Source organism: Vespa crabro, chromosome 6 (assembly GCF_910589235.1).
Source record: "Vespa crabro chromosome 6, iyVesCrab1.2, whole genome shotgun sequence".
NCBI lineage: Eukaryota > Metazoa > Arthropoda > Insecta > Hymenoptera > Vespidae > Vespa > Vespa crabro.
Window position 1 is genome coordinate 5,053,958 of NC_060960.1, and position 26,806 is coordinate 5,080,763.

Below are 26,806 nucleotides of genomic sequence, written 5' to 3' on the forward strand. Positions count from 1 at the left end.
TTCTTTACAAATTTCAGTGGTAAACAATATTGATTATTATTCTACCTTATTATTCTATCATACATCGATTTGATTCGACTATGCTATGACAGATTTTATTATACATTGTCATTTGCTTGCAGATGATTGATAACCACAATCTCGATTTTCATCTACTCCATTATTATTCTTTGATTTATTAGCTATGTTTGTATGCCACCATTGATTATTTTTTCTCAATTGATTTGTTATATATTCCATCTTAGGAAACCACCAAGAATTGCCGCACACTGAAGTGCGACGTACAGATTTAATCGGGTATATGGAGGATTTCTAAACATATAAGGGATATTTAAATTTGTTCCTATATAAAATTTTATATTACAAAAATATTAAGATTTTATAGTTTATATCTTAATATTAAAATTTATTATAAATATAAAAGAGATACTTCTATGAATGCATCCAGTTTGATTTATATCTTTATATGTAATTTAATATATAATAAATTTTAATGATATTTAATAATACATACACTTAAGTTCTGTGTCAAATATGAATATCCAGCACTTTTAGTATTTTTTCCAATTGTTGTTCTATGTACTCTTTTTAATCTTTGTGCTAATATATTGTTCACTCTTCTTAGTTCTCTGATTTTTACTAATAAAGTTCTACAAATTAAAATTTCAAATTAAATAAAATTTAAATTAAATATTTTCATTTTAATAAAATTGACTTTAAAATATAAATATTTTTGAATCTTTTATAATAGATAATTACTTCTTTTCATGTCCAAATTGTTGTTTAAATATTGTTAATTGCTGTTGTTTAACTTGTAACTTTGAAACAAGAGTTTCAACAAGCTTTCTTTGTTGTGCCATCAATGTACGAATACATGAGACCATATATTGGGATTCATTGCAAAGTTCTGACCTGTTTACTACTGTTTCAGTTAATTCTGCTGATACACATGCCAAAGACTTATCTTTTAATTGACATTCTTTTTTCAATTCCATCAAAGATTGGTGCATGTTATGTAACTACAAACAGTTACACTTTCAAAATTTATATTGATCAAAATAGATGTTAATATTTACAACAGACAGTAGACATATCTCACTTGATTCGCGAACTTGTAGTTGTCTTGTTCAAGTGAAGTTTTCTGTTGCAAAAGAGTACAGTTTTCATCTATACATTCTTGTAATTGTTGGGTTAAGTAACAGTTGGAATTGTCCATTTTTAGATATTTTTCTTGAAGTTCATACAGCTGATATTTGATATCAAATAATAATATTATTAGAAATATATTATTGATACTTAATTTAATATTGACTTACATCTTGCTGTGCAGTTTTCAATTGATTGGAAAATGATTTACACATATTTTGTGTTTGACAAAGCTCAGTATTTTTTGAAGATAATTTTTTCTTAGTATCCTTTGATTCTTCATCAAGTTCACATATTAAATTTTCCAATCTAACAATTTTTGATTCAAAATTTGCAAGCTTTGAGCAATATTCTTTCTCCTAGGAAAAGTATATTTATGAATGATAAAATATTTTTTTATGAAAATGAAAAAGAATTACATATAATGTTATGATATATTACTGCAATTGTTAATGATTCTTGTAGTTCCGCTTCTCGTCTTACAGATTGGATCAAGTTTTCTTGAGTTTTATCATAATCTTCAGCTGTTTTGTAATAACTGTCTTTTATAAAAGATAATTCTGTTTGAGTTTCTTTTAACTGCAATAAAAATGGTATATTATGATTTTATTAGAATAAAAAACGTTATTTTCTTGTATATTTCTAGAACTGGATGTGCAATTTATGGGTACTGATACCTTCTTTCGTAGTAAATAATGATCTTCTTTTGCTTTAGTTTCTAATGCAATGTTTTCTGTTTTTAGAATTGTATTTTCATTCTGTAAATATATATTATTACGTAATTATCATATTATTATCATATAATTATCATATAATTATTATATTATTATGTATTCTAAATATATTACAATAAAGTACATTTATAAATTTATGACATACTTTTAATACTTCATAATCTGCTTGTAATTTTGCCATACTATCTGATTTCTCTTTGAGTAATACTTTTATTGATAAAAATCTTTCTTTAAAATTTGTAGATTCAGATATGTATTGTCTAATTTGTTGTTCAGATGTACATAATTTTCCTTGTAAATGGTCTATGGTTTGAGCTTGTTCTCTTATTACAGATTTGTTACAATCAATCTGCTGTTTTAGATTTTGTATCTAAAAATAATGCAATTAAAAGTATTAATATTTAATATATACTTGTATATTATATAATATAATATATTTGATAAATAATGAAAGTGACGCGAGCGCGCGTTGTATGTGTGTATGTATGTGTGTGTATATATATATATATATATATATATATATATATATATATATATATATATATATAAATAAATAAAGTTAGTCGTAATTATCAAGGACATTCTTTCTTTTTTTATATAATGTTTTATAAATTAACATTATTATTACCTCCTCTTGTTTTTCTTCTAAATCAATTACATATTTTTTTAAATTAATCTCTTTTTGTTTAGCAATATTTAATTCTATTATTAAGTCTTCAAATTCTTTCGTTTGTTTCTCTAAACTTATCTTTAGATTTTGATTTTCATATTTTAAACAGCATTCAAGATCTTTTATTTCTTGATCTTTTATTTTCAATTCATTTTTAAATATAACTAAATCTGATTTGTATTTTTGTAGTTGTTTCTTTAAATTTTGATTTTCTCTAATTATAATTTCAGTCTGAGCTTGTGATTCATAATTTTGAAGTGAATCTTGTATATGTTCTTGCTTATCTAATATTGAAGAATCTTCTGAAGTTTGTTCTAATGTAAGATTCTGTGTCATACAACTCTTATGCTCAATGTCCATTTTACATTGACAAGATTTAGTTTCATACATTTTTGTTTGTTTTTTGTCCTTGGATGACATATTTCTGTAAGATCATATCATAATATAGTTTATTATTTTAAGTTAAAAGTATCATAAAAAAGTAAACTACACAAATTCTGTTATACTTTAATTCTTGCAATTCTTGATTTGTTTCTTTCCATAATTTTTTTGTAGTAATGTACTTATTTCCCAAAAGAATATTTGTTTGCATTAAAGTATTTATCTGTAAAGTAAAAACAATTTTAATTTCGAATCCAACATAAAACAAGTTGATATGAAATTTTAATGAAGTATAAATATGACAAAAGTTACCTTGTATATTAATGCTTGAAAATCATTTGTACAAAGCTTCAGTTGATCCTAAAATAATTAAATAAAATTAATATGCTTTTCATAATTAGTTTATTAGTAAGAATAATTATAAGAATCCATTTATATGTATTTTAATACTATTAGGTTTGTCTCATTTGCATTAATAATTTTTGTAATAATAAATTTTAAACATATAACGTATCTTTAAGCATTAATAATTTTACAATTTATTAAAACCATAGATATACATATATTATATTATATCAACATGAATCTTATTTTTGTTATACCTGTATTATGCTTAATATGGAACAATATGTAGTATGTAAGGAAGTAACTACTAAATATTTATCATTAATCATGTACTCAATTTTCGATTGTAAAGTGTTTATAGCATCTCGTTGCAATTCCAACAATTTTTCTTGTGCAGCAGCCTTAATTTAAAAAATAACATTCAAATAAATTTATAAAACTATTATTTTCAAAAATATCAGGTCAGTCCAAAAGTTTGTGCGCATTTTGCTACATACATACATGCTACTAATGCGCACGAACTTTTGAACTGACCTAATATTTTAAATACATACATAAAGATTAAATTTAAATATTATACTTACTTCTGTAAAACAGTCGCTATATTGATTCTGAGTTTCGTCAATAAACATTGTTAACAATTGAATAGTTTCATCTTTAACAAAAAGCTACAAGAAAATTAACTTCCGATTAATCTTTTATCTATGGTTTTCAAAGTAGTAACGATTATAAAATTATAAATATAGTAAGTATATTTCAGTGTAATAAAAGCAGAATAATTCAATAATCAGTATAGTTTATAATATAGTTAATTAATTGTCATGTACTTATTTGATAAGTATTTAAGAATTTATACATATTGGAAGTAATAAGGTGGGTATAATAGTTGGATAAGATTTTATAAATACATAATTTCTATGCAGATCGTAATATTATTTTGAAACGCATTGTTAATTTTATTTTATTCTAAATAGAATAATACATACCACATGCATTGCGAATATCATACCACACTGGCTTAAACTTTTTGTCACGTATCACACTTATGCACTCATAATTAATTGCCATTGGTATTTTAGAAAAGAGCTAATAGGAGTTTTATACTTGCACATTAAGTATAGCATCGAAAAATTCAAAAAATGATTATGTCAAAAAAATAAAATTGTTTGGATATGTCTCGTATGTGTAAATTATCGTTTTAATTATAATATTTGAAAAATATTTACAATGATAGTTAACATTAGTACATACATAATTATATGTTTTAGCATACTGTCAAATCAGTTCAATATGTTTATAAAAGCAATTTAAACGTCATGCACATTCCCGTGACCGAATGTTGAAGACGAAATCGAACTCCACAGTTCGCTTGCATCACTTACTGCTTTATGTCCCATACTATCTAAGCATCTTTTGGCTTCAACCACAGCATTTTGCAAATGTCCAATTGTTTGTGCTTGAAGTTCATTCTGTACAGAAAGGAAGAGATAAGTATGCAATATTAATTTTATAAATATATTATTATTTTCATATATTTCAGTAATCCATATAATAATCCATATATTAATAAAATTGAGAAGATACAAACCTGTTTGGATAACTCTTTTTTTTCCTTCTCACATTGAGCTATAATACAATCTTGCATGTTAATCTGGAAAAAAAAACAATAAAATTGGTACTACATAATGAAGTATAAAAATATTTATGTTCCACCTACCTTCATTAATAACATTTGGAAATAAAAATATATTGCTTCGTACTTCGTTAATTATTTATAATCACATTTTAAAAACAAGATGTAATATCGCGAGTATAAAAGTTTACAACTCTTAGTTCTTATTAACAATGATACTTTGTTAAAATTTAAAAATAATAAAAAATTTGGAGTGTGCACTGTACATGTAATCTACTATTAGTGTATTTAAATATTTATGTATGCACATCAACTTTAATTTAATTGTTTCATGAATTGATTTTTTCAAATTAGTTTTATTTGAATAGAATTAAAATTTTTAATCTTAAGTATAACTTATAAAATAACAAAAGCATATAATGCTTATAACATTTATCAGTTTTCTCATGCTTATAAAAATGTAATTTCTACATAAAACTTACCTTTTCTTGCTGTTTTTTATAGAGACTCTTCAGCTCATTTTGCGTGACTGCTATAGAATCATTTTGGATCATAACTACTTGGTTCATATTTTCTAACTGAAACAAAAAAGTATGCACTTGTATATTCATATATATCTACAGTATAATTTGAAATATATTGCCATTTATAATGATCTATTATAATATATTACTAGAATATTTGATATTTTCTTTTTTTTAATAAAAATAATCTTCATTATATCAACTTAATACTTACAAGTTTATCTTTAGAACATAATGTATTTCTAAGATTTTCAATGTCTTCATAACATTTTTCTAATTGTCCTTCATATTTTCTTAATTTATCAATAATTGTCATTACTAAAGTTGTTGAAGTACAAGACTGAGAAGATCCTTCACACATCTACAGATTATTTTTTTTTAGATATTTGTTATTATTCTTATGGATATAGTAATAATATTAAATGTTTTGTATTAATAATATAAAGTAATGGAAACATCCATTTGATTTAAACATACCAACAGTTTAAGTTCGCATTCGACATTTTGAAGTCCACTTTTTGTAGATTGTACTGCTTCTTGTAATATATTAACAAGCTGGGATGTATTCTATATGAATTAAAAGGTTTAAATTTTACAGGTCACAATTTACATTATAAATTAATTGTTATTAAATGATGTATTATAAATTAATAATTGTTAAAGGTTATTACCTCTTGTTTCAATTGATATCCACAACATATAGATAATTCTTCCGGAGTACATTCTATATGCTTTTTCATTAAATAAAAAATAATATGTATTCATTATTCGCATATATATATATATTATTTACATGTTGGTGAGTCATTTAAAATGAGATGTTGGAATATTGCATATTTTAATATGAAATATTTGTTTGATTAATTTTATTAATTTTGTATGTGAGGATAAATTAAGTCCTATGTAATTTCATCAGTTTTGAAGACATGTCGGTGAACTCTATATTATAAAAAAAATGATCCTCAAGGAAAAGTTTTCTTTTATCATATTGGTTACTTTAAAACAAATTCATTTTTTTCAGATTTTCTTTTTACTATCAAAAGTGACTGAGATATTCCAACATGAAATCTTAAGAACAAATAAAAAAGTTCATAACTGCTTCTTACAAAAGATTCCAAATGTTTCCTTGATTTCTGAAGCTCTATTTCATTGTTATCTAAACTTTTTCTAAGTTTTGATTCTACTTCCTTTTGTACTTTGATCTGAAAGTATATAAAATAATGAACTTTTAATACATTGCTATTTTATATGTAATTTGTATTTTTATAATATATATTATATGAAGAAAAAAAAACTAAATTTATTACTTACTATATTTTCTAATTCTAAAATTTTTTTTTGGTAATCTATACTATCAACAGAATAGGAACGTCTATAATTTTCTGCTTTCATTTGTACAGAAGATAATTCTTTCTCCATAGACTCAATAATACTTTTTAGAAAGTTGTTGGCTTCTTGTTTACATTTAGTCTGATTATATAACAAACAATATGTATATTATTATGAAGAAAATAAAAATCAAATCTTTCTAGAGATTCAATGATAAAATCTGTTAATATAGCACAGTATAAAAATCAGCATTAATAATAAGTTAATAAAATGTAAAGTTTATAACCTCATGTTGTAAGATGCGAAGCTGCTCTTCTAAGTCTATTATACGACACTTCCATTGATTTATTTTATCATCAGATTTTGTTTGACATATTTTCTATAAGATAAAAAATAAGTATTTTATTGAATACGTAAATTGTTATTTTTATTCTGTTTTGAACACAACAATTAGCAGAAATATATATACTTTCATACCTGTAATGCTTTAAGCTTATAATCATCATATTCTTTTCTTAATTTATGTATATCTTCCTTTGCTTTTAATAATTCATTGATTGTCTAGAATTTACATTATACATATTAAATCTAAGTAAAACTGTTCTCTTTCAAAAGTTAATCTGAGAGTAATAACTAATAGTATAATGTATAGATTATATAATACCTGATTTTGGCTTTGTAAATCTGCTGAATGGTCAATAAAATCATCCTAAAAGATTATTATAATATTTCATTACTCTAATATTTCATTATTATTATTATTACTCTTATACCAAAAAAGGATATGTGCAAAACCTGTTCTATTGTATTCCAGAAAGTTTCTAAAGTATCTTGCATCTTCGTATGTGCATTATCAATTTCTGCTTCAAGTCTACCTAATCTTTCTTCTTTTTCACAAAGAATTGTTTCATCCATTTCGTTACACATTAACTAAAATAATTTGATTGAAAAAAAATATTACAATAAATAAATTATAAAAAATAATAATACTTACAATTGTACTCATGTGTTTCTGCAAATCTTGGAAAGAACATGTTGTACAAAAAAGTTGCTCTTTTAACTCTACTGAATTGGATGCAAAAAAACATTCCTAAAAAAATATATATAGATAAATGATAAATATAGTTTTGAACGGTTAATTCATTTTGATTTTCTCTACGATTTTTATTTACATGTTACTTATTGACTATATCCTACATTTAAATAATGTTTACCTGATTTTGATGCACTTGAACATGGTTAACTACAAGGTCGATTTTGTCAACTACAAAGTTTAATAAATCATTACATGTGTATGTTTCTACACATTCAGGTAGATTTTGATCCTAAAATAAACGTATAAAATAAAAAAGAATATTTCTAAATATATAATTTAGAAAATGTAATTATAAAAAAGAAAAAAATTTATTGCATATATTAAAAATTTTTTACCCTTTCTACCTTGATCTTTTCTTGCATATTATTTACATTATTAAATAATTCAGATTGGGCACGAATAAATTCATTTTTTATATCTTTTAGTTTCACTTTTTCAGCTGTAATTCGTTCAATATGTCTTGTCCTTTCTATTTCCTGATATATTAAAAAGTATGATCATAAAAAGAATATTTGATTTTATAATATAATAAAAGGTATATGCGATTTCATCTTACTTGTAATTCTAATGTATTAATTGCTTGTATTACTGTTTCTCGCAATCGTAGTAAATGTTCTTGAGTATCTTTGACCATTTTGTTTAGTTCAGTGTACTATCAATATCACAAATCATATAAATTGTAATGCATTTTGTAATGGTTTTCAGATCTACAACTTAAACTAAGTATATTAACAATTTTATATGAGTAATATAAGAATATACTTTTTGATGTTGGGCACCAAATGAAGAAAGAATAGTGCTAATTTCTTCACGAATATCTTCTGTTGCTGCTTGAGCCTCAACAGTGCATACACGAAATTCCTCCATTAATTTAAATTGTTGTGCAGTAATTGGATTTGACTATAAAATGTTAATAAAGGATAATAATAAATGCATAAAAACAATAGACAAATCATATAATACCAAAAGTATTAAATAAAGTTATAAAATACTTACTGTAACATCCTTTGACATTTCTGTAACATAATTATTCATTCTATTTTGCATCTATAAAGATAAAGTAAGCATAATATATTTATTATGTTATTATACATTAAAAATATTATAGATATTTAATGTTTGTACCTCATTTCGTTTAGCGGTCTGAAATAAGAAAAAATAATGATTATATAAATTTTCTTTGTTAGTATGTAATTTATTGTATGTAATACATAAAAATTAGTATTAAATAAATAAAAATTTATACATACAGTATATTCCATAAACTCAATCGCTTTTTTTTTTTCTTTACATATTCTGGAAATATTTTCAATATTCTTTATTAACTTCTCTGTTGTATCATGTATCCATGTATCCATAGTTTTATCTGTATCATGCCTCTGAAATCAAAAATGTTTCATTATTGAAGTATCAGTTGAAATAAAATTGTACTCATTACAAAATACAACTTAGTTAAAACTAGTCATTCAAAGTTATTAAAACATAATACGTACAAGCTTTTCACTTTGCAATGCATCGTACACGCAATTTAATTGAGCTTCAATGTTTACTACAAAAGGTTGTACGTTTTCTTCAGTTTGTGACTGCAAAAAATATACTTTCTATGATCTAAATTGTTATTAACTTTCTCAATGAAATTGATATATTAAATTAGATATCAATAAACATTTTTCCTTGAAAAAGAATCAATGCATTATTGTGTTTATTATATTTATTCAACTGTAAATTGTTACAAAAGCACTGCATTATTTTGTATTATATAGTTAGGAATATATGATATTAAATAATTTTTCTTTTATAATTCATGGAATTCCTTATAAAACACATGAACTCTTCTTTTTAGCATTCTGCAATATTACAAATACTGAAAAATGTTTATTAATTATAAATGTAAAAAAATAACATTTTATAATCAAATAGAAATATACATTCATTTACTTGATTAGTTTCAATTAAAGATTTATAGTTAAATAGTAAAATAATAAATACACATATTGGTGCGCACGCACGCACGCACACACATACACAAAATGTTTTCTTTGTACATTATATTTAAAAAAGATGTTACTTCATATTTTATATAATAATGAAAATTTAAATGCAATTGACTTACTTTATCATCTGTCGAAGTTTTAGAAATGTTTAGGATCGTTTTAATGTTTTGTATGTTTTTATAAGCAGTCGTAAAATTATGTTCACATGGCTGTAAATATAATTTTATTCAATTATATTATAATGATATATATTTGTAATATATTGAATTAATAATAGATATAATTAGTAACCTTATGAAGTATTAAACTTATGTATTTGATTATTTATTAATTTACCTCAACATTTTTCTGTTTTAAATGTTGTACGATTTTTTTTAGCTCTGTTTTCAAATCATCAAGCTTTTCTTCCTCTTTTTGTAATAATAAGTTTGTTTTGGAAAAACACATAAATATTTTCTAAAAACAAAGTATTGTGTATGTTATGAATATTATGAATAATATAAACATGTAAATTTTGTAAAATTTAATTACATTGAATAATATATACCTGATAAGAATTAGTTGAATTACTTAAAGGTTCTGTATCCTATAAAAATATTATCATTATATGAAATATATAATATAAAAATAAGTTTTAAAACAGCATACCTTAACTCACCATTAGATAAGCATCAGCATCAATTTGATCTTTCAGTGAAGAATAAATATTCTGAAATCATATACAGAGAAATGATTTCTCTTTTTGGTCAAAAAATATTTTGTATAAATAGAGAAATATATAATTAAAATTATATCGTCAAGAATAAGGCAACCATGCTGAAAATTTTATATTATATGTATGTATATATGTATATATGTATATATAATATTAATAATTTAAATATATAATACATATTTTTTATTATGATGAATAAAATAAGATTATGATTTTATCATTTGCTCAATATTAATATTCATAGTTACTTGTTAGAAACGCTTATGATTTAGACAATATAAAAATTATTGTTTTTGCGATGGTGTTATGTAATAGTATCTTTACAAGCTGGTGATAAATTTCTAATGGATTCCACAATACTTTTGTCAATGTTACGTCGTCTTCTGCTTTTATCACTTTCCCTTTTGTATATTTGTTTAGAAGAATTGTCTAGATTAGTTATTGTATTATTTTGTTACTGTGAGTTAATAATGGGTATATTTTCAATTATTTTTTTATGATATAATAAAGTATCAAAATTATTATATGGAAAAGATATATGATCTTTATATTTGACAACTTTATATAAGTGACATGGTGTTATAATTTTATTGCATAATTTATGAGAAAATCTTATATTACCATTAGCACTGTATTGTTGATGATAATTCGACATGCAACGAAGATGAACAGGAAGTGAAGACTAAAACAAAGGATAATCAGATAAAATATACAGAATAAAATATAGACTAAAAGTATACCTTCAATTCAATTTGTTTCTTTCTCATTTTTTTTATAATATCATCCTTAAAATGAATTTGCATATTAGCATAACGATATTGTTCTTCTAATTTTGTGATTTCTTGGCTCAAAAACATTATTAAATCATGCTTTTTTGTAATTTCTATGGCTAATGCTTTATATGTTTCCATAGATTCCTAATAATAGTATACATAAACGATATAATAATAAAATTGAAAGGAGCAAATACAAAAGTAAATAAAGCAAACCTTTTTCAAACAATTCATTTGACATTTTATTTCCTCAATCACTTTATCTTTCTTTTTCAACTGAAGTTGCAAATATGTTATATTTGTTATATCTGATTCAGTATCTTGTAAATGCTCTTGAAGTTTTTTAACTTCTAGACCATTATCAATATATTTACTTTCCATTATGTCAGCAACTAAGATTGTCTGAACAGCAACAGAAATGACGAAACTATCTTAATATCAAAGATAAATAGAAACAATACAATGGAAATGAAAATATTAAATTTTATAGTATCATTTAATTGTAATATATTTAATTCTTTTAATATATTTTTACTTTTAATTTTTATTTCAGCATGATTGCCTATAAAATTGTTAATCAACTATTACTAGAAGATTAATTTATATACACATAAATTTCTTCAAATATGTAGAAATAATATTTTACATATAATATATATGTAAAAAAATGCCCATTATTGTTATCGGAATTATTATTCCAATTGATTGTTTTATATTATATAGATAAACAGAAACTTACATTATCAGAATTCGTGGGAGGTGATGACCCAAAACAGAAATGATTTGCTTGCTGAGTTTTTTGTACAAGTTCATTACTAAAACTCTGAACATCAGAAATATATGTTTTTACAGTTTCTTCCTTTGCTAATTTTTTATGAAGTTCAGCACTTTTTTCTTCAAATTTAATTTGACACCTATGAAATATAATTAATGTATATAATATGTTTATATTATATATATAATAGCTATTTATAAATAATAAAAATAGAGCACAATTTATAACAGACAAATTTTCCATCAATTAAACTTTGTAAAACGTTTCATTCAACTCCTTATTATTATATGTACTTACATATCAGCTTCCTTGTCTTCCATTTCTGATACCTGCTGTTTAAAAAAAGAAATTTATTCAATTTGCATTTGTTTCTATTTTGAATAACATAACAAACATTCTTTTCAATATCAAAACTAAAACATTAATTAAAATAATATATAAATTATAATGAAAATTAATATAAACTAATTGTTATATTTAAAAGGATAATTATAGTTATAATATTATTATAATTATTATATCACATTTAATTTCTAAATAAAATGTGTCTTTAATGTTTGTATTAAAAAGAATCTATTTTAATTATGAATCAATACTAATTTTAAATACAAGAATGCTTATTATAACAATACAATAGTTTAAATATTTTTTACTGATAGATAAATGAGAGTCATTGTAAAAAATTATGTTTTAATTCAAATATACCTTTGAATTTATAGTGTCATCTGTATTTATACTTGTATTTACCTGGGCACATACACTGTAACAAACAATAAAAATAATAAGAAAAAAGCAAATAATAATGAACAGCTAGATAGTATATTTTATTTTATTTTTTATTATATATTTCAAATATACTTTAGTGAAATAAGAATTCTGTAATTATAATTTAAAGTTATAATTGTTTTCAATATTTTCTTTAAATTAGAGTTAATATAAAATAGAGTTATGAAAATAAATAAAATAAGCAAAAGAAAAAGTTGTAATAAAAATGAAAGCATGCATATCACAAAATTTTTGTATATAACGAAAATTTGATTATCTGTTAATCTTTGTTAACAATTAAAATAATGTTTTCGTGTTATGTTTTGTATATTTTTGTATGTTGTGTATGTTGTGTATATCTTAATCTGTGATAAAAGCATACTTATAGATGTATAATATTTTTACTGTTTACATTCTATTATCTATTTACTTGATTATCCATCATATTGTTTGAATCCTATATTCTGAGAGATAATCAAAGTTGTAAAGCCATAAAAGTACATATATTATGAGATTGAAGATATATATATATATATATATATATATATATTCTATACATTTCTTTCTTTTTATAGCTTTCTCTAAGTTTAATATAAATAATATTAATGTCTGACAATTAATAACAATTAATTAGAAACTATGTAAAAAAATATTATGAAAAGGTTTCATAGAAATAAAAATAAATAAACAGAAAGTAACTTCTCTGGTAATGTACTTACTAATATTAGAAAAATTAAAAAAAGACACATTAATTGGAACCTTCTTTACTTATACTTACTCCAGAGGAGTAGGAATATCATTAGGATTAATATAATAGAATGTTATGCCATCAAGATTCCAGCGATTATCCGTTTGAGCTCTCTTAAGTAATTCTAATAACCCTTTGATATCAACCCACAGAAATTCTATTTTTTGACGAAGACTCTTTTCATCATTTTCTAGTTCTCTTATACGATTTGAGAGTACACTTAACCTCTAAAATAATATTAATATTTTTATATTATACAAGAATGTACTACCTAAATATATATTAACTTACCTCCTCTGAATGATTCGATAATAAAATTTTATCTGAAACAACTTTAGATGACTGTTTTAATTTTTCTTCTAATATTTTAACTCTGTCACTAGCAGTTTGTTCCAGGTCTTGTACAGTATTAACTAACATAATATTCTGTTCACCTAAATCCTTAATCCATTCTGTCATTATTTTCATTTTCATCTAAAATTATATACGTTTGTATTATTTTTCTTTCTTTAATTTTTTAATGATACAATTACAATGTAAACAATTTTTTTTTAGGAAATAGTAAAAGCTTGAATCCTATTAAAGAATTAATCTAACAAGTGCATAAGTAGTATTTTATTAAAATGTGACAATTATAAATATATTTCAACTGATAAACTTAAATAATTTGTCAAATATTATAGATAATTAGAAAAATAAAAAAAATAGTTGCAAATTGAATGTATAAAATTCCATTAAAATCTACATATTATAAATTTTTCATCTATTTAAATATATATTATATTAAGAAAAAACGACTGTGTGTGAATTTGTAATTTGTTTGCTTATTATCAGTCATAAGAATACACCGTGCACGCAGATACGAAATAACATATTTAACTTACTGATACACGGTCGAATTCATTTGCCGATTCTGTATCGACCTTTTCGATACGAGCTTCATATAATTTACGAAACTCATCAAGAATCTGTAAGCTTTCCGTTTCGCCACAAGTTTCCCCAGTGTTTTTATCTATTGCTGTGCAAATTTGTTCTCGCTTTGGCAAAACAGAGAGGTTTGTAGAATCTTGAACAATAGTACTGACCGTATACATGGCACAATTGAAAAATTGTACATTAAATAGAATTAAATAGAATTAACACCTCAAATTAGAGTTAAGATCTTCTTATACCCAGAGGTGCGGATAATAAAAATAATTCTGATGCGGTAAATAATAACAAACTAAATCGCCATTTTTTTTATGTATGGCGCGAGCAAACAACGGATGCTAAAGAGAACTTTTTAAGAGTAGGTAATTGTAGATAGCGATACACTCTGTAAAAATAGTTTTTTTTTAAATCACTTATAAACGTTACATTGACCTCTTATAGGTGAAGTTATATCAAATAATCTCGATGATCGTTAAGGTAGAAATTGTATATCTACAAATTATGTATCATATTAGGTCGCATATTAAATTCAACAAATGCATTTATATGTTTTTTTTGGTTATAATATAGATATAGCATTACTTAGTAGTAACAAAGGATAAAAAGAAAAAATTGTTTTAAATAATAAAATAAATGATTATTCTTATGGTAAAGTAGAGAATAAATCAACAAACGATAACTCCGACAACATTAAATAACAATATAGAGGGCATTTATTTCTAATCTCATAAAAAAAAAATTATTTATCTTTATTTCATTAACGTTAGATGGCGTAGGTATGCTATTCTTATATAATGAAATATTTGGTATATAGAACCATTCAGTTTCTGAAAGGAATATGGCGAGAAGGTTGACCAGAGATATTGTTTATTGTTTATATAAGTTCTAATATACATATATAAAAATTACACTGAGATCATGAATTAAATACGCTCTTTCTATGTACTACCCAAAACAGAGTAACTAAAAAAGCAATCAAAAGGTTTAGATTTAGTTTTTAGTATGAAATTTTTTATCTTGGGAAACGTGATAGTGGTACAGGCAAAAATGCCTCTATGTAGTTGAATAGATGGAATTCTTAGGAAAACACTTTTGTACGAAAATTATATTTCCACTACTAATCACATATTCAATATATATATTGATAAATATTTGGTGGAATTATATAGGTTAGAGAACAATAATGAGTTTATTGAAAAAAGACTAGAATCTATTGAAGATGTAATAAAATTTGTTGACTTTCTTCATGAGCAAGTGAGTTTCATATGTAATAGTTGTTTAAAAAACTCCATTTTATGGTTATTAGAATAAATATTAAATTTTATTGAATCAGCTTGGATTGCATTTATATCAAATTAAGATCTTATTGTTTAAGTTATAACTATGCTTCATTAGGATCTTTTTTTATTTTTTCTGACGAATTTATGAATGGTTTTGGTAGAGAAATTTCTTGGGATTTCATTCCATCTATCAATCAAGACAAAATATCACAGAGTCTCTAAACTATTAATAAAATTAGTCGCTAGGTCCTATAGAGAGTTCTATAGAAAGTTTCACAGAGAATTAGAATATGAATCAGATTTTTTGTTTATGTTTTTTATATAAAAGACAAATTAACAGGTTATGTAAGCGCAATTAAAATCTATCCTATAAAATTAGAACATTTTAGAAGATCCAAATTTAGTAATGTTTAAGACAATTTATAGTTATTTGAGCCACCATAAGGTTTGGATATTATTAAAGAAAAATCATCAAAGTATTAATTTTAAATTTATTAAATAATTAATAAAACTAATTAACAATGTAATAAAAACCATCAAAGTATTATTTCTAACATAAGTAAGAAGAGAAATGAAAGGAGTAATCACACCGTTGCCAATGTATGTACATATTTCAACTACTGAAGAATTATAATTATAGGTTTTTTACCAAAGAACTTACTGTACATGCCTGTATCAACCGATGGCTCTTTATTCGATTTGTAATTTCAGTTAAAAAAAAAAATATAAAAAGAAAAGAAAATTTGTTTTTTAATGAAAAAAAAAAGAAATCTCTATTCAATTTTTACATTACATGCCAGATTGCTTAAAAAAGAAAATTGCTTAAAGAAGATATATTGGAATATATTAAAGAAGATATATAAAATATATTGAATACAAATAAGTAACATATAAAAATACATATAAAAATAGATAAAGATACATTATTAATGAGAATAATGCATTATTAATGAAAGTAAAAGTATATCCAACACTATAAAAATTAGTTGATTAGTTAAAAAATATCATCATAATTTGTAATGTTTATAAAGTAATATTAACTTTCGACTATTACTTTCAATCTATAAAGGGCAGATATATAGCTAGAAAGTGCTGTTAGAATTATTTAATATATACAAATAATAATTCAATATTCCCCATTCCTAAACAATACTATTATCATCTTTTGTATAGCAACGTAACTGACCGCGTGTTAGTTTGAAAATGTATATTATGATTAAATGTCGCAATTGATCGAACAATCGAAAGAGATTGTTGAAACTTATATATGTATACTTATACATAACAAAACATACATACATACATATATATATACATATCTACATATAAACATACACACATACATAGTATGTAGGTTTCCTCGAAAAAAAATTTGTCCATGACAGCGTAAAAAAACTTTGAAAATAGTGAAACAGTTATCGGATGATCAGTCATTCTTGAGAAAGGATACGAAAGAAGGTAGGAAGAAAGAAAGGAAGGCAAAGAGAGAGATAGAGAGAGAAAAAGAGAGAGAGAGAGAGTGAGAAAGAGCGAGTAACGTGGTAGGAGGTTGCTCGCGATTGAATTTCAGTCGAAGCGCGCCAGGCAGAGCGAACGTGGGTCTCGGCTGGGCTAGTCTTCTTTTTTTTTTCGTTTTCTATTCTATCTCTTTCACTGCGACTGCGCACGAGGAGAGCGCGAGTTTGCTGCTCGGCCTCGGTTAAGCGCGTGTTACGTCGGGCGCGCGCGCGCGCGCTCGCGCGTTCTCTCGATTCTCTCCGTGCGTTCGCGTTTCATACCTAACAGCGTGCGGTATATATCTCCTGCATCCTCCTGATTTTTCGGATGACGAATAGAAAAGGAGAAAGATAAAGGATGATAAGTGAAACCAGTGCGGTGCTGTGAGGTGTAATGTGTATTTTGTTCATTACTCGAGATGAATGTATTTCGAGAACCGAACGAGAGCGTATCTCGTATAAAGAATACATTTGTGTGATCCTCTAGTAACAATTTTGATTACGAGAAGAAAAGAGAAGCCAAGTTAAGCGAGAATGGAATTTGGTGGTTACAAAGGGACCGGATCACGCGTCAGGATGCGTCGACGTGCTGAATTGGGAAGACGTTTAACGAGGAGACTTTCATTGGTCGCAAAAATGCCGGCTGCCATTCTTAACAGGGCAAATCCGCCCGAACTTAGATCAATTGAGATCACTGCGATCGCACCCGACAAGACGCAACTCTCGGTGAGTTTTTATTTTTATTTACAAGTCCTTCACCGTCTGAGATTTCTCGTTCTATCACGATATGTATTTTGTTCGTAAAAGAATGGAGAAATATTGTCGCTTGACAATTTGATTTTTAATGAAAGACAAGTCGATAATTCATCGATCAAAAAATAAATAAGTCTAAATATGATCGTTAAATACAATTATTGTACAATACAAAAGGTTCGATTCCTTTACAATCCAATTTCTTTGTAGCTCGCTTGAATATATACGAATATATGGATTTATGTATATACGTTATTTTTGATAAAGTGCGGTGTTTCTTATGTGTAGATGTAAAATATAAAGGCATAGACATGTGCAATGATATTATTTTTGAAAAGATAGAATCTTTAGCGTCGTAGTCATGAGTAACAACCCTTTGATTTTATAGATTTCATATAAAACACATTTGTGAGATTAAGATTATAAAATATTAGTCTTAATCGTAATATCTATTTATATTTTCTTAATATGTATTGTCATCATTTTTTGCGAAAGCAATTGTTTACAGGGTTTTTTTTTTTTTTTTTTTTTTATTATTATTATACTCTTGGCTAGTACGTACAACTTTGTAATTTTTTTTTCTCTTTTCTCGTCGATTTGCCATCTAGTTTTGTTTTTATTCTCTTATCGTACGTATATGTATGTTATATTACATTCTATAGAATATTATGATGTAGGTTTAGATAATTGTTCTTTATATAAAGTAAAACGTTATAAAAAAATTATCAATACGTGACCGATGTTTACCTTTTAGATCTTCTATCAAAAAAGTTCGAAAGTATTCTTCCAACGAATTTGGCAAAAATAAAAATTCCCATTCCGTTTTATATCAGCTGATATAGATTATTTTCCGATGATTGTCTCCTATCTTTATGTAAAAATTTTAACGATATTTAATTTCTTCTTTAAACAATATTATTTACTTTTGTTCATGTTACGTACACGAATGTATATATATATATATATATATATATATATATATATATATATATCGTAGTTTGTTTAAAAAAAAGAAAGATTAATATAATTATAATTATTGGAAAACAGTTTGAGGGGGTGGGAGAAGGAGATCATATGTATAATGATTAAAGAAAACCTGAATATTCATGTTTAATTTGATTACGAAGTATTTTGATAAAACGGTATTAATTGTAAAATAAAACAATTAAAAGTAGCATTTAATATTATATCTATGAAGAACAAGAGACAGCAGGATATACATACATACATACGTACGTATTGATTGAGTTTTACGGAGCGGTTTCGCGGTGATATTGAAGTCATGCAGAGAGCTTTCACCGATGTTCTTACGTCATCTTTGAAGAAAGGTGACGACTCGTACCAGAGCGTAGTCGTCGCAAATATTATTCTTAAACCCATGGGAAATGTATAAAGCTCGAAATAAAATTAGTCGATGTGTACGAATTCTATTTAAAGTCATTTAATAATATACTGATCGTATGTTGGGTATATTATCTTTATAGGATATCATCATCACATCATTTAAAACCATATAAGCCAATTAAGAAATTACGAAGATAACGCGATCGTTGTGATACATATAAAAGAAATATCTTATCCTTTTTGGTCGTGCATGTTAGCAGTATTTAAACGACACTTTTGAAGCACGTCAACTATTAACGTGCATTATCGATCGTACAATGTATAATATATATCGTAAGGAATATATCATCGTATCAGTGTTGGATTACAGTCGTACTATAATGCAATTTCAATGATTCCGTTGACAGATTTAAAATTAACAAGCGGTACGGGATAAGTCGAAGGAGAGAAAAAGTGTTGCGGACAGTTGCGTGCAATGTTGAAGAAAAGTTTCAAAGGCCGAGATTGAAATGACGTTTCATATGTACATATATATATATATATATATATATATATATTTTATATACACGAGTAAAATTCTAGACAACTATAGTCAAGATCCAGTTACAGTACCTTCGCGGTTATTTGCTTATGCAATAGCAACTACCGTTTCAAACATAAGGTTTCGTCAAATCCTTCGAAATTTAAATGACTTAAATGACACCGAGCAAATGATCGAGAAAAATGGACTTATTCTTCGGCGACGCACTCGTGATTACGTTCACAATCGTTAATATCGCCATTATGTTTGAAATGCAATAAGAATGTGATTCTATGTGGATTAATATCTCTCTTAAACGAATCATCTGTTATTACATGAAGATTGATTTGACAAAGTCAATTTAATTAAAGTCAATTTGAAAATTAACACATAAATGATTTATTTAATATATACAAACGTTACCGGGTTAACCAATGAATAATGTCGAAATTTTTTATATTTTAATATTTAAATAAACAACGCATAATATATATATTTTTTTTTAATTAAAAATTCCGACATACATGAATTATCGGCCAATTCAATATATACAAATTGAAAGCTCGCATATAAAACTGAATAAGCGTATAACTCTTATTTTAAATGTATTTCTCGAATGTAGTATTAGTTATAGACGAAATACGCGTATCTCGATACAACCTCATGTTTTACTCTCTAAGGAGTGACCTTTCCTAGCCCTCTTCCACGAAATGCTGCTCGGTACTTCATGCTAATACTCTTTCCGTGTAGCTCGATCGCGTGTGTTCGATCGCGATACGGCCATCTTTTCGAGACATATGTACATACGTAGACATTCCTGTGAGAGTAACGTACTTGGTAGAGCTTTTTGCGCGAGTTAGTTGCATTTTCCATCACGTATATAGTTAATCTCTTACAGGAGAGACGAAGCCATTCCTCTCTCTCTCTCTCTCTCTCTCTCTCTCTCTCTTTCTCTCTCTCTTTCTCTCTCTTTCTCTCTTTCTCCACCCGCAGTTTCGAGTATGTATACGATACCACTGATATTCGGTTCAAGAGCTATCGAGCTTACGGTCTCCCGTAATGGAAACACGCCGTGCAATATCGAAATACGCGCTCCGCAAGTTGTAACCTTACGCCATGTTTCTTAACGTATTGCTGATACAGGATACGCGGTTACGATTCGTGAACGTCGCGAGTTCTGTGCTGCCGACAATGAGTCATCGTAGATATCTACTAATTCCGATACCACCGCTCTCCTTTCTATATACATTATTCGATTATCCTGCGCTCTCACTATACCATAGACTGGAAATTATTCAATTTTAAAAGACCGTAGGAATAATTTTTTTTTCATACGATATAAGTTACATTTTGACTGGCAAGGAGCGGATAAATTTATTGTTCAGATATAGATTTGATTCTATTATATTCTATGTGATAGATAAACGATAAGAGAAATTTAAGTTAATTGCAATTAAGTAACAACAATTAGGTTGTTCGTTTAAACGGCAACTTTGTTCCTTATAATAATTAAATTTCTTCTTCCGCTTTTGGGATTTTTTAAGTCGTCTACGTTTTACAATACAAAGAGGCGTTGAAAAATTGATTGATTTGTAATCTAAAAAGTCGTAATATAAGGTGACGATCGGCTTCGTTAAATTTTGATTTGGCGATACTTATAATTACATTAGAATATATTTATCGAAATCAAAATCAACTTCTCAAGATATATATATGTATATATGCATATATATGTTAAGTATCATCCGCACACGGTTTAGAGAGCAGATAGCTATGCGCATATCTTCGTACGCATCGATGCATTGTTTAACAATGACGAACGATCGAAAACGTCCTTCGATAGCTAATAATAAAATTTTTTTTCTTCAAGGACGTCCAATTCAAAATGACCACTTAGATTAATGTCAAAATTATTATTTCCATATAAAACATATCATTGCAGAGAGGTTGATAACATTTCTAGAGATTTTTAGTCGAAATCCTATATTTTCTGATGAGAAAATTCCAGTAAAAAAAAAAAAAAAAAAAAAAAAAAAAAAAAAAGAAAAAAAGAAAAAAAAACACGTAATTACGTTGAAAGCGCAAAAAATCAAGGTTATTTGTTAGATCGTCATTTAAATCATTAAATCACTTCTGTTCTCCTATATAAAGAATAAATAAAAAACAAAAACAAAAAATCTAATGTTATTAATATTATAAATTAATAAGTTATTAAACGATACATAACTTTCGTTTATGAAATCGAAAATGATATTTTTTTTTTTTATTATTTCGTAGCTATTTTGTAAGTTTTCAAACTGATAAATAAACGTATTGATTCGTTCGTTCGAAATTTGCATTTGGTTCGCATTGCGTTCGCGTTTACGTTTGGACGGCACGCATGAAAGCGCAGTCGCTTGCTTTCAATTCTATTCTCTTGACTCTGTTTAATCCGTATTCCGTAGCGTAGTGATAATATGCTGGATCGTGTTGCGTCGTTGGCATCGGACGTGGTATTATGTCGTGCGACTATCGACAGTCGGTAGGCGGATTTTTATGTAAATCAATGGCGCATTTTACAAGGCCATGAGCGTTTAATGTTCATCGATCGTGCGGAGAAGGAAAATGCTTCTTAATAATAGTAATCGAATAATTAACTACCAATAATAATATTAATAATCATCTCAAATAATTTATTTATAAATATATGGGTGTATAATTTCTCTATTATTCGAAAGATTTATTTATTTTAAGAGACAGATTTTCTTCGTTGTCGTTATTGTATCAGTCTTTTTCGTTTTAATCTATAGGCTTTTTTATACATTTTTATAGAAATAAAAAACGTTGCTTAAAACATTAAATAATGTCATTTAATTTTATAAGAATGTGTGTCACGAAAATAAGGTGGCGTTTATGAAATGTCATTTCTTTTTCCTTTTTCATCTTTTTCGAGGTAGGGGCGAGCATTAATGCGATCACGAAGGAGAAAACAGTAAGGAACGGACAGGTAGAAATCTGACATGGGAACCCACGCGTTTTTTATATTCATCGTTGATGACATCAGTCGAAAAGCTTAGGAGAATATATCGTACGATTTCTCGAAGGTTATATCGTTATGAAGCGTCACATTATATCGCGATTTTAAATCGTGGTTCGCAACCGTTTCGGGAGTCGGCGTTACTATCGTCGAGAAAAGTAGGTGGACGAGAGACAACACAGAGGAAGATGACGTGGCGACGTCATTTCGCTCCTAATTCTCGTGTTAAATAGCATTGCGATCATAAGCCAAGGATAATCAAAAGATAGCCATGTTGACGAGTCGAAAATAATTTAAATAGTCGTGTCAAAAGAAAGAAAAATAATTTTTATCATGAGATTTTTCATTACGATAATAATTTTCTACGAGTACTCCCAAAATACTTTTTTTTTTTATACGAACACAATACTTACAATTATTCTTATATATGCAGTTAATACGAGACAATAACGAGCATCTTCTCAATAAATCGTTTCGATCGAGACGATGTTGTCGAAGATATTGAACCGTGTTTTTCTTAGCACAGCTTCGTAGGAATTCCTAACGAGGTTGTTTCTGATTGGAAAGGATAGTTTTCGTGTCGGATGTTTAATGCATCGCGTGCATTTCGTTCCGCACGCCGAATGTCGATTTTTCATCATACATGTTTGTTCTCACGAATCGCGAGATTCGTCGTATATAGCTGACCATTTAACATTTAACATAAATTGGATATGTCTATTTAAGATCTTCAATTATTTTTGTATATTTACTTTTTGAGAACGAATCTATATAAGAATCAATCGTTTAGATCTTCGAATGCATCTTTTATATCATTTACATCGTTCGATGGAAAGACTAGTATAAATTCTATAATAAAAAGAGAATTAACTAACTTCTATGAATTTTTGATTATTTACCTCGTATGCGTCCGTTAGATGGGTATACGTAAGAGCAGCATCCTGTCGCTCCCAATCTCATTACAAGACAATGAGAAGCGTCGTTACATCTATCAAAGCGGAGGCATTCTGTCACGAGGCGGAAGACTATTTCGTCCGACCGAAAGGAGGAGCAACCGGCTATTTCGACGTTACGATTAATTACACTCGGGAATTCTGTTCGTGGAGAAAGGGGTCCAATTGAAGACAATGCAGACTTCTAATAGCGTTCTTTGCTAACCTCTCTAGTTTATCTTACGTTATTGAACGTATTTTCGTTTGACGTATTTATCCTATCTACAAGAAAATGTATACGATAAATAACTATGAAAAAGCAAATGTAATAATAGTGCTTTGTGAAAATAATAAAGAAGATTATAGAATGAAGAGAAAAGTTAAAAATGGTGTGTGCAATTCTAAAATTATGCAATTTAGATTCAACTTTACGATTTTGATTTGATAACAAAAGCAAAGAGTATGTGAACACTTTCTTTATCACCTTTGATCAAGTGCATGCAAGAGCTCTTGAGGATAGACATAAAAGAAGATCATGTTAATCGTTATAAAAGGATTTCACAGGCTTACTAGTACTTGAAAATCTTAAATATATATTTTATTATGGCTGATTATTGATACGTCTATAATTCGGAATAGAAAAATTATATTATAAGAGAAATATAATATGCAAACAGCAATTAAATGGGAAATATGCCGCCATCTTGGCACGCCATCTTGGCATGCCATCTTTTGTATCAAGTTTGAAAGATATTCGGTTTATATAAATTATAAATGTAACAATAATTAAACATTAATCTTTCTTACATAGCATAATACATTTGTCGAGATATGAAATTGTTAATAATCATAAGATGGATAGATCATAATCGATTGTAATGATTTTAAATAGATTGACCATATTGATTCCCCATATATTTTTAATAAAGATAGCAGTACAAATGACTTTGCAATAAACGTTGCATTATTTTTTTTACACTGATATTTATTAAAAGTAAAAAATTACGATTAGGTTTGGGTTTTAAAAATACATTAAATCATTAAATTATATAAAATATATGCTATAAGATAGAGAAAGTTGATTACTAGTAATTAATTAGTTAGTGATTAGATTAATACACGTAATAAAAATATTTAAAAATCGCGGAAGATGTAAGCTTAAATTTACGGAAGTATGATTTTTTCTGTATCTTTCTATTTTAATATAATACAATTTATAACAAATGTTTTTAAATGGATATAAATCTCTACAAAAATAATTGAGGTTTATAATTTTTCTAAGCAATATGCTTGCACGTATTTTGATCCATTATTTTTTTTTTCAGTTATCTGCTTCGTCTCCGGGAGCTATATCCCCTGTGGTTGCACCCGTTCTTTTAAAGTACCGAGTATGCAAGCCAAGATTATTGCTCGCCGGTTCGAGAGCCGAAATCGATCCTGCAGCCGATGTGGCACTTCTTCATGGAGAAATTTTGCTGATCGAAGATGCAGCAAGGCAATACGATCCACGAGGTGGTAAGTATTGATGATAATGTCTTTCAAATGAAGAAATATACCTAAAGATCGATTAAATCGATTCTCAAATATCCATACGATAAACTCAACGTATTTCATTCTTAAACTCTCTGTGATATCTGTCTATAATATTCAAGCATATATATATATATATATATGTTTAGAAAAAAATTGTTAATCTTTTCTCTCTCTTCCCCTCTCTCCCCCCTCCTCTCTCTCTATCTGTAAGTAGGAATTGTTTTTTTCCGATTCATTGAATCTATTATTCATTCAAGATAATAATCGACAATAATTGTAGAGAATCGAAAAATATTGCATTTTTACAGATATCGATCGAAGGTATAGAGCAACGGAGAAACTTTTGCACGCAGAGGAAGACTATCGAGAGACATTATGTAGCGCGAAAGAACTTTACGCCCGACCACTCGCTCGAACTTATCCCGAATTTCACGACGTCATTTTCCAACCACTTGCCGATCTTTCAAGAGTCAGTAATGAACATTGTCAAAGGGTGAGCCAACTTCGTATTACGTTATTGTATTTCGTCGACGTGATATTACGACACGATGATAAAAGCCGGTGACCCTTTTGGCTCGATTCCAAATCTTATATGCGTTGTTCTAACATAGAAAGATATTGTTTGTACGACGAAAAAAAAAAGGAAATGAGGTACAGATTGATTTGGAGAAAAAAGATATCAAAGACGGAAAAATATTCGGAAATAGATTATGATTATCGAATGAATAAATAAATGACCTGATTGCTTTGACTACGCATTTAAAACTCTCCAAGAGTTTGTCGAGCCATCTTGCGAATAATTCTGATAACACAAGAAATATTAAATCGAGCAAGTGCGAACGTTACCGCGTAAAGAATGTCATTTTCAATTTGGTAATTATTGGTTATCTTTGATACAATTTATAACATAATATCTTTCTATGTCACTTATGTCACCATGAGATACATAAGATATGTATATGGAAGAGGAATCTAGAAAATAATAAGTTTATCCTCCATGAGCCGTTATTGTAGCCTCTTATTGTACGTACACATTTACAATTTCAGAATTATCAGCAGAATGTATTTATTACATGCGTGTTCATCCATTTACAAAGTTATTATAATACGAATCGTTATGAAACGAAGTATGTACTTTATAAGATATTTTTAGAAGAACTATACTACGGTTGCTATTTAGAACGGTTAGTATAATCGTGATAATATATAGCACATCCACTCACTTTCAAGGACTCTATCCATACAACAAAGATACATAAAGGAAGCAGAAATTATATGCAACATACACAGGTTTTCGAGTTGTTAGTGTTGATACTAACGATGAAAATATTTGATGGACAAAGCAATTTGCATATAATTTATTTTATCGATACA

At 26.7% G+C, this 26,806-nt stretch overlaps 2 protein-coding genes across 9 annotated transcripts in view; one reads left to right on the plus strand and one right to left on the minus strand.

Annotated features, from left to right (window-relative positions):
• Positions 1–11: 11 nt before the first annotated feature.
• Positions 12–14,941, minus strand: LOC124424828 (golgin subfamily A member 4-like). Of its 7 annotated transcripts, none has more exons than XM_046964342.1 (44): positions 14,513–14,941; positions 13,920–14,102; positions 13,659–13,855; positions 12,863–12,875; positions 12,413–12,444; positions 12,080–12,254; positions 10,511–10,561; positions 10,400–10,438; positions 10,189–10,308; positions 9,972–10,061; positions 9,352–9,441; positions 9,109–9,237; positions 8,984–9,001; positions 8,855–8,905; positions 8,621–8,758; positions 8,415–8,510; positions 8,194–8,334; positions 7,977–8,087; positions 7,757–7,852; positions 7,558–7,692; positions 7,427–7,471; positions 7,240–7,323; positions 7,049–7,141; positions 6,745–6,903; positions 6,540–6,635; positions 6,105–6,164; positions 5,911–6,000; positions 5,648–5,794; positions 5,392–5,487; positions 4,865–4,927; positions 4,659–4,745; positions 3,861–3,944; positions 3,534–3,677; positions 3,244–3,291; positions 3,057–3,154; positions 2,509–2,974; positions 2,026–2,250; positions 1,824–1,904; positions 1,588–1,725; positions 1,317–1,505; positions 1,100–1,246; positions 760–1,019; positions 515–650; positions 12–312 (listed from the first exon to the last, which is right to left on the minus strand). In XM_046964342.1, exons 1-44 carry the CDS (start codon positions 14,720–14,722, stop codon positions 109–111), a joined length of 5,355 nt encoding a protein of 1,784 aa, XP_046820298.1. In that variant the 5' UTR covers positions 14,723–14,941; the 3' UTR covers positions 12–108. The 7 variants fall into 7 exon arrangements, with proteins under 7 accessions (XP_046820298.1, XP_046820296.1, XP_046820294.1 ...); XM_046964340.1 differs by having other exon boundaries at positions 12,413–12,447; XM_046964338.1 differs by having other exon boundaries at positions 12,821–12,875.
• A 2,460-nt stretch (positions 14,942–17,401) lies between these two features.
• Positions 17,402–26,806, plus strand: part of LOC124425241 (rho GTPase-activating protein 20-like) — a 59,435-nt gene continuing 50,030 nt past the window's right edge. For both annotated transcript variants that reach the window (XM_046965374.1, XM_046965375.1), the window contains exons 1-3: positions 17,402–18,060; positions 25,225–25,414; positions 25,741–25,925. In XM_046965374.1, the coding sequence (XP_046821330.1) occupies positions 17,869–18,060; positions 25,225–25,414; positions 25,741–25,925 (567 nt within the window). In that variant the 5' untranslated portion in view covers positions 17,402–17,868. The remainder of the gene's footprint in view (positions 18,061–25,224; positions 25,415–25,740; positions 25,926–26,806) is intronic.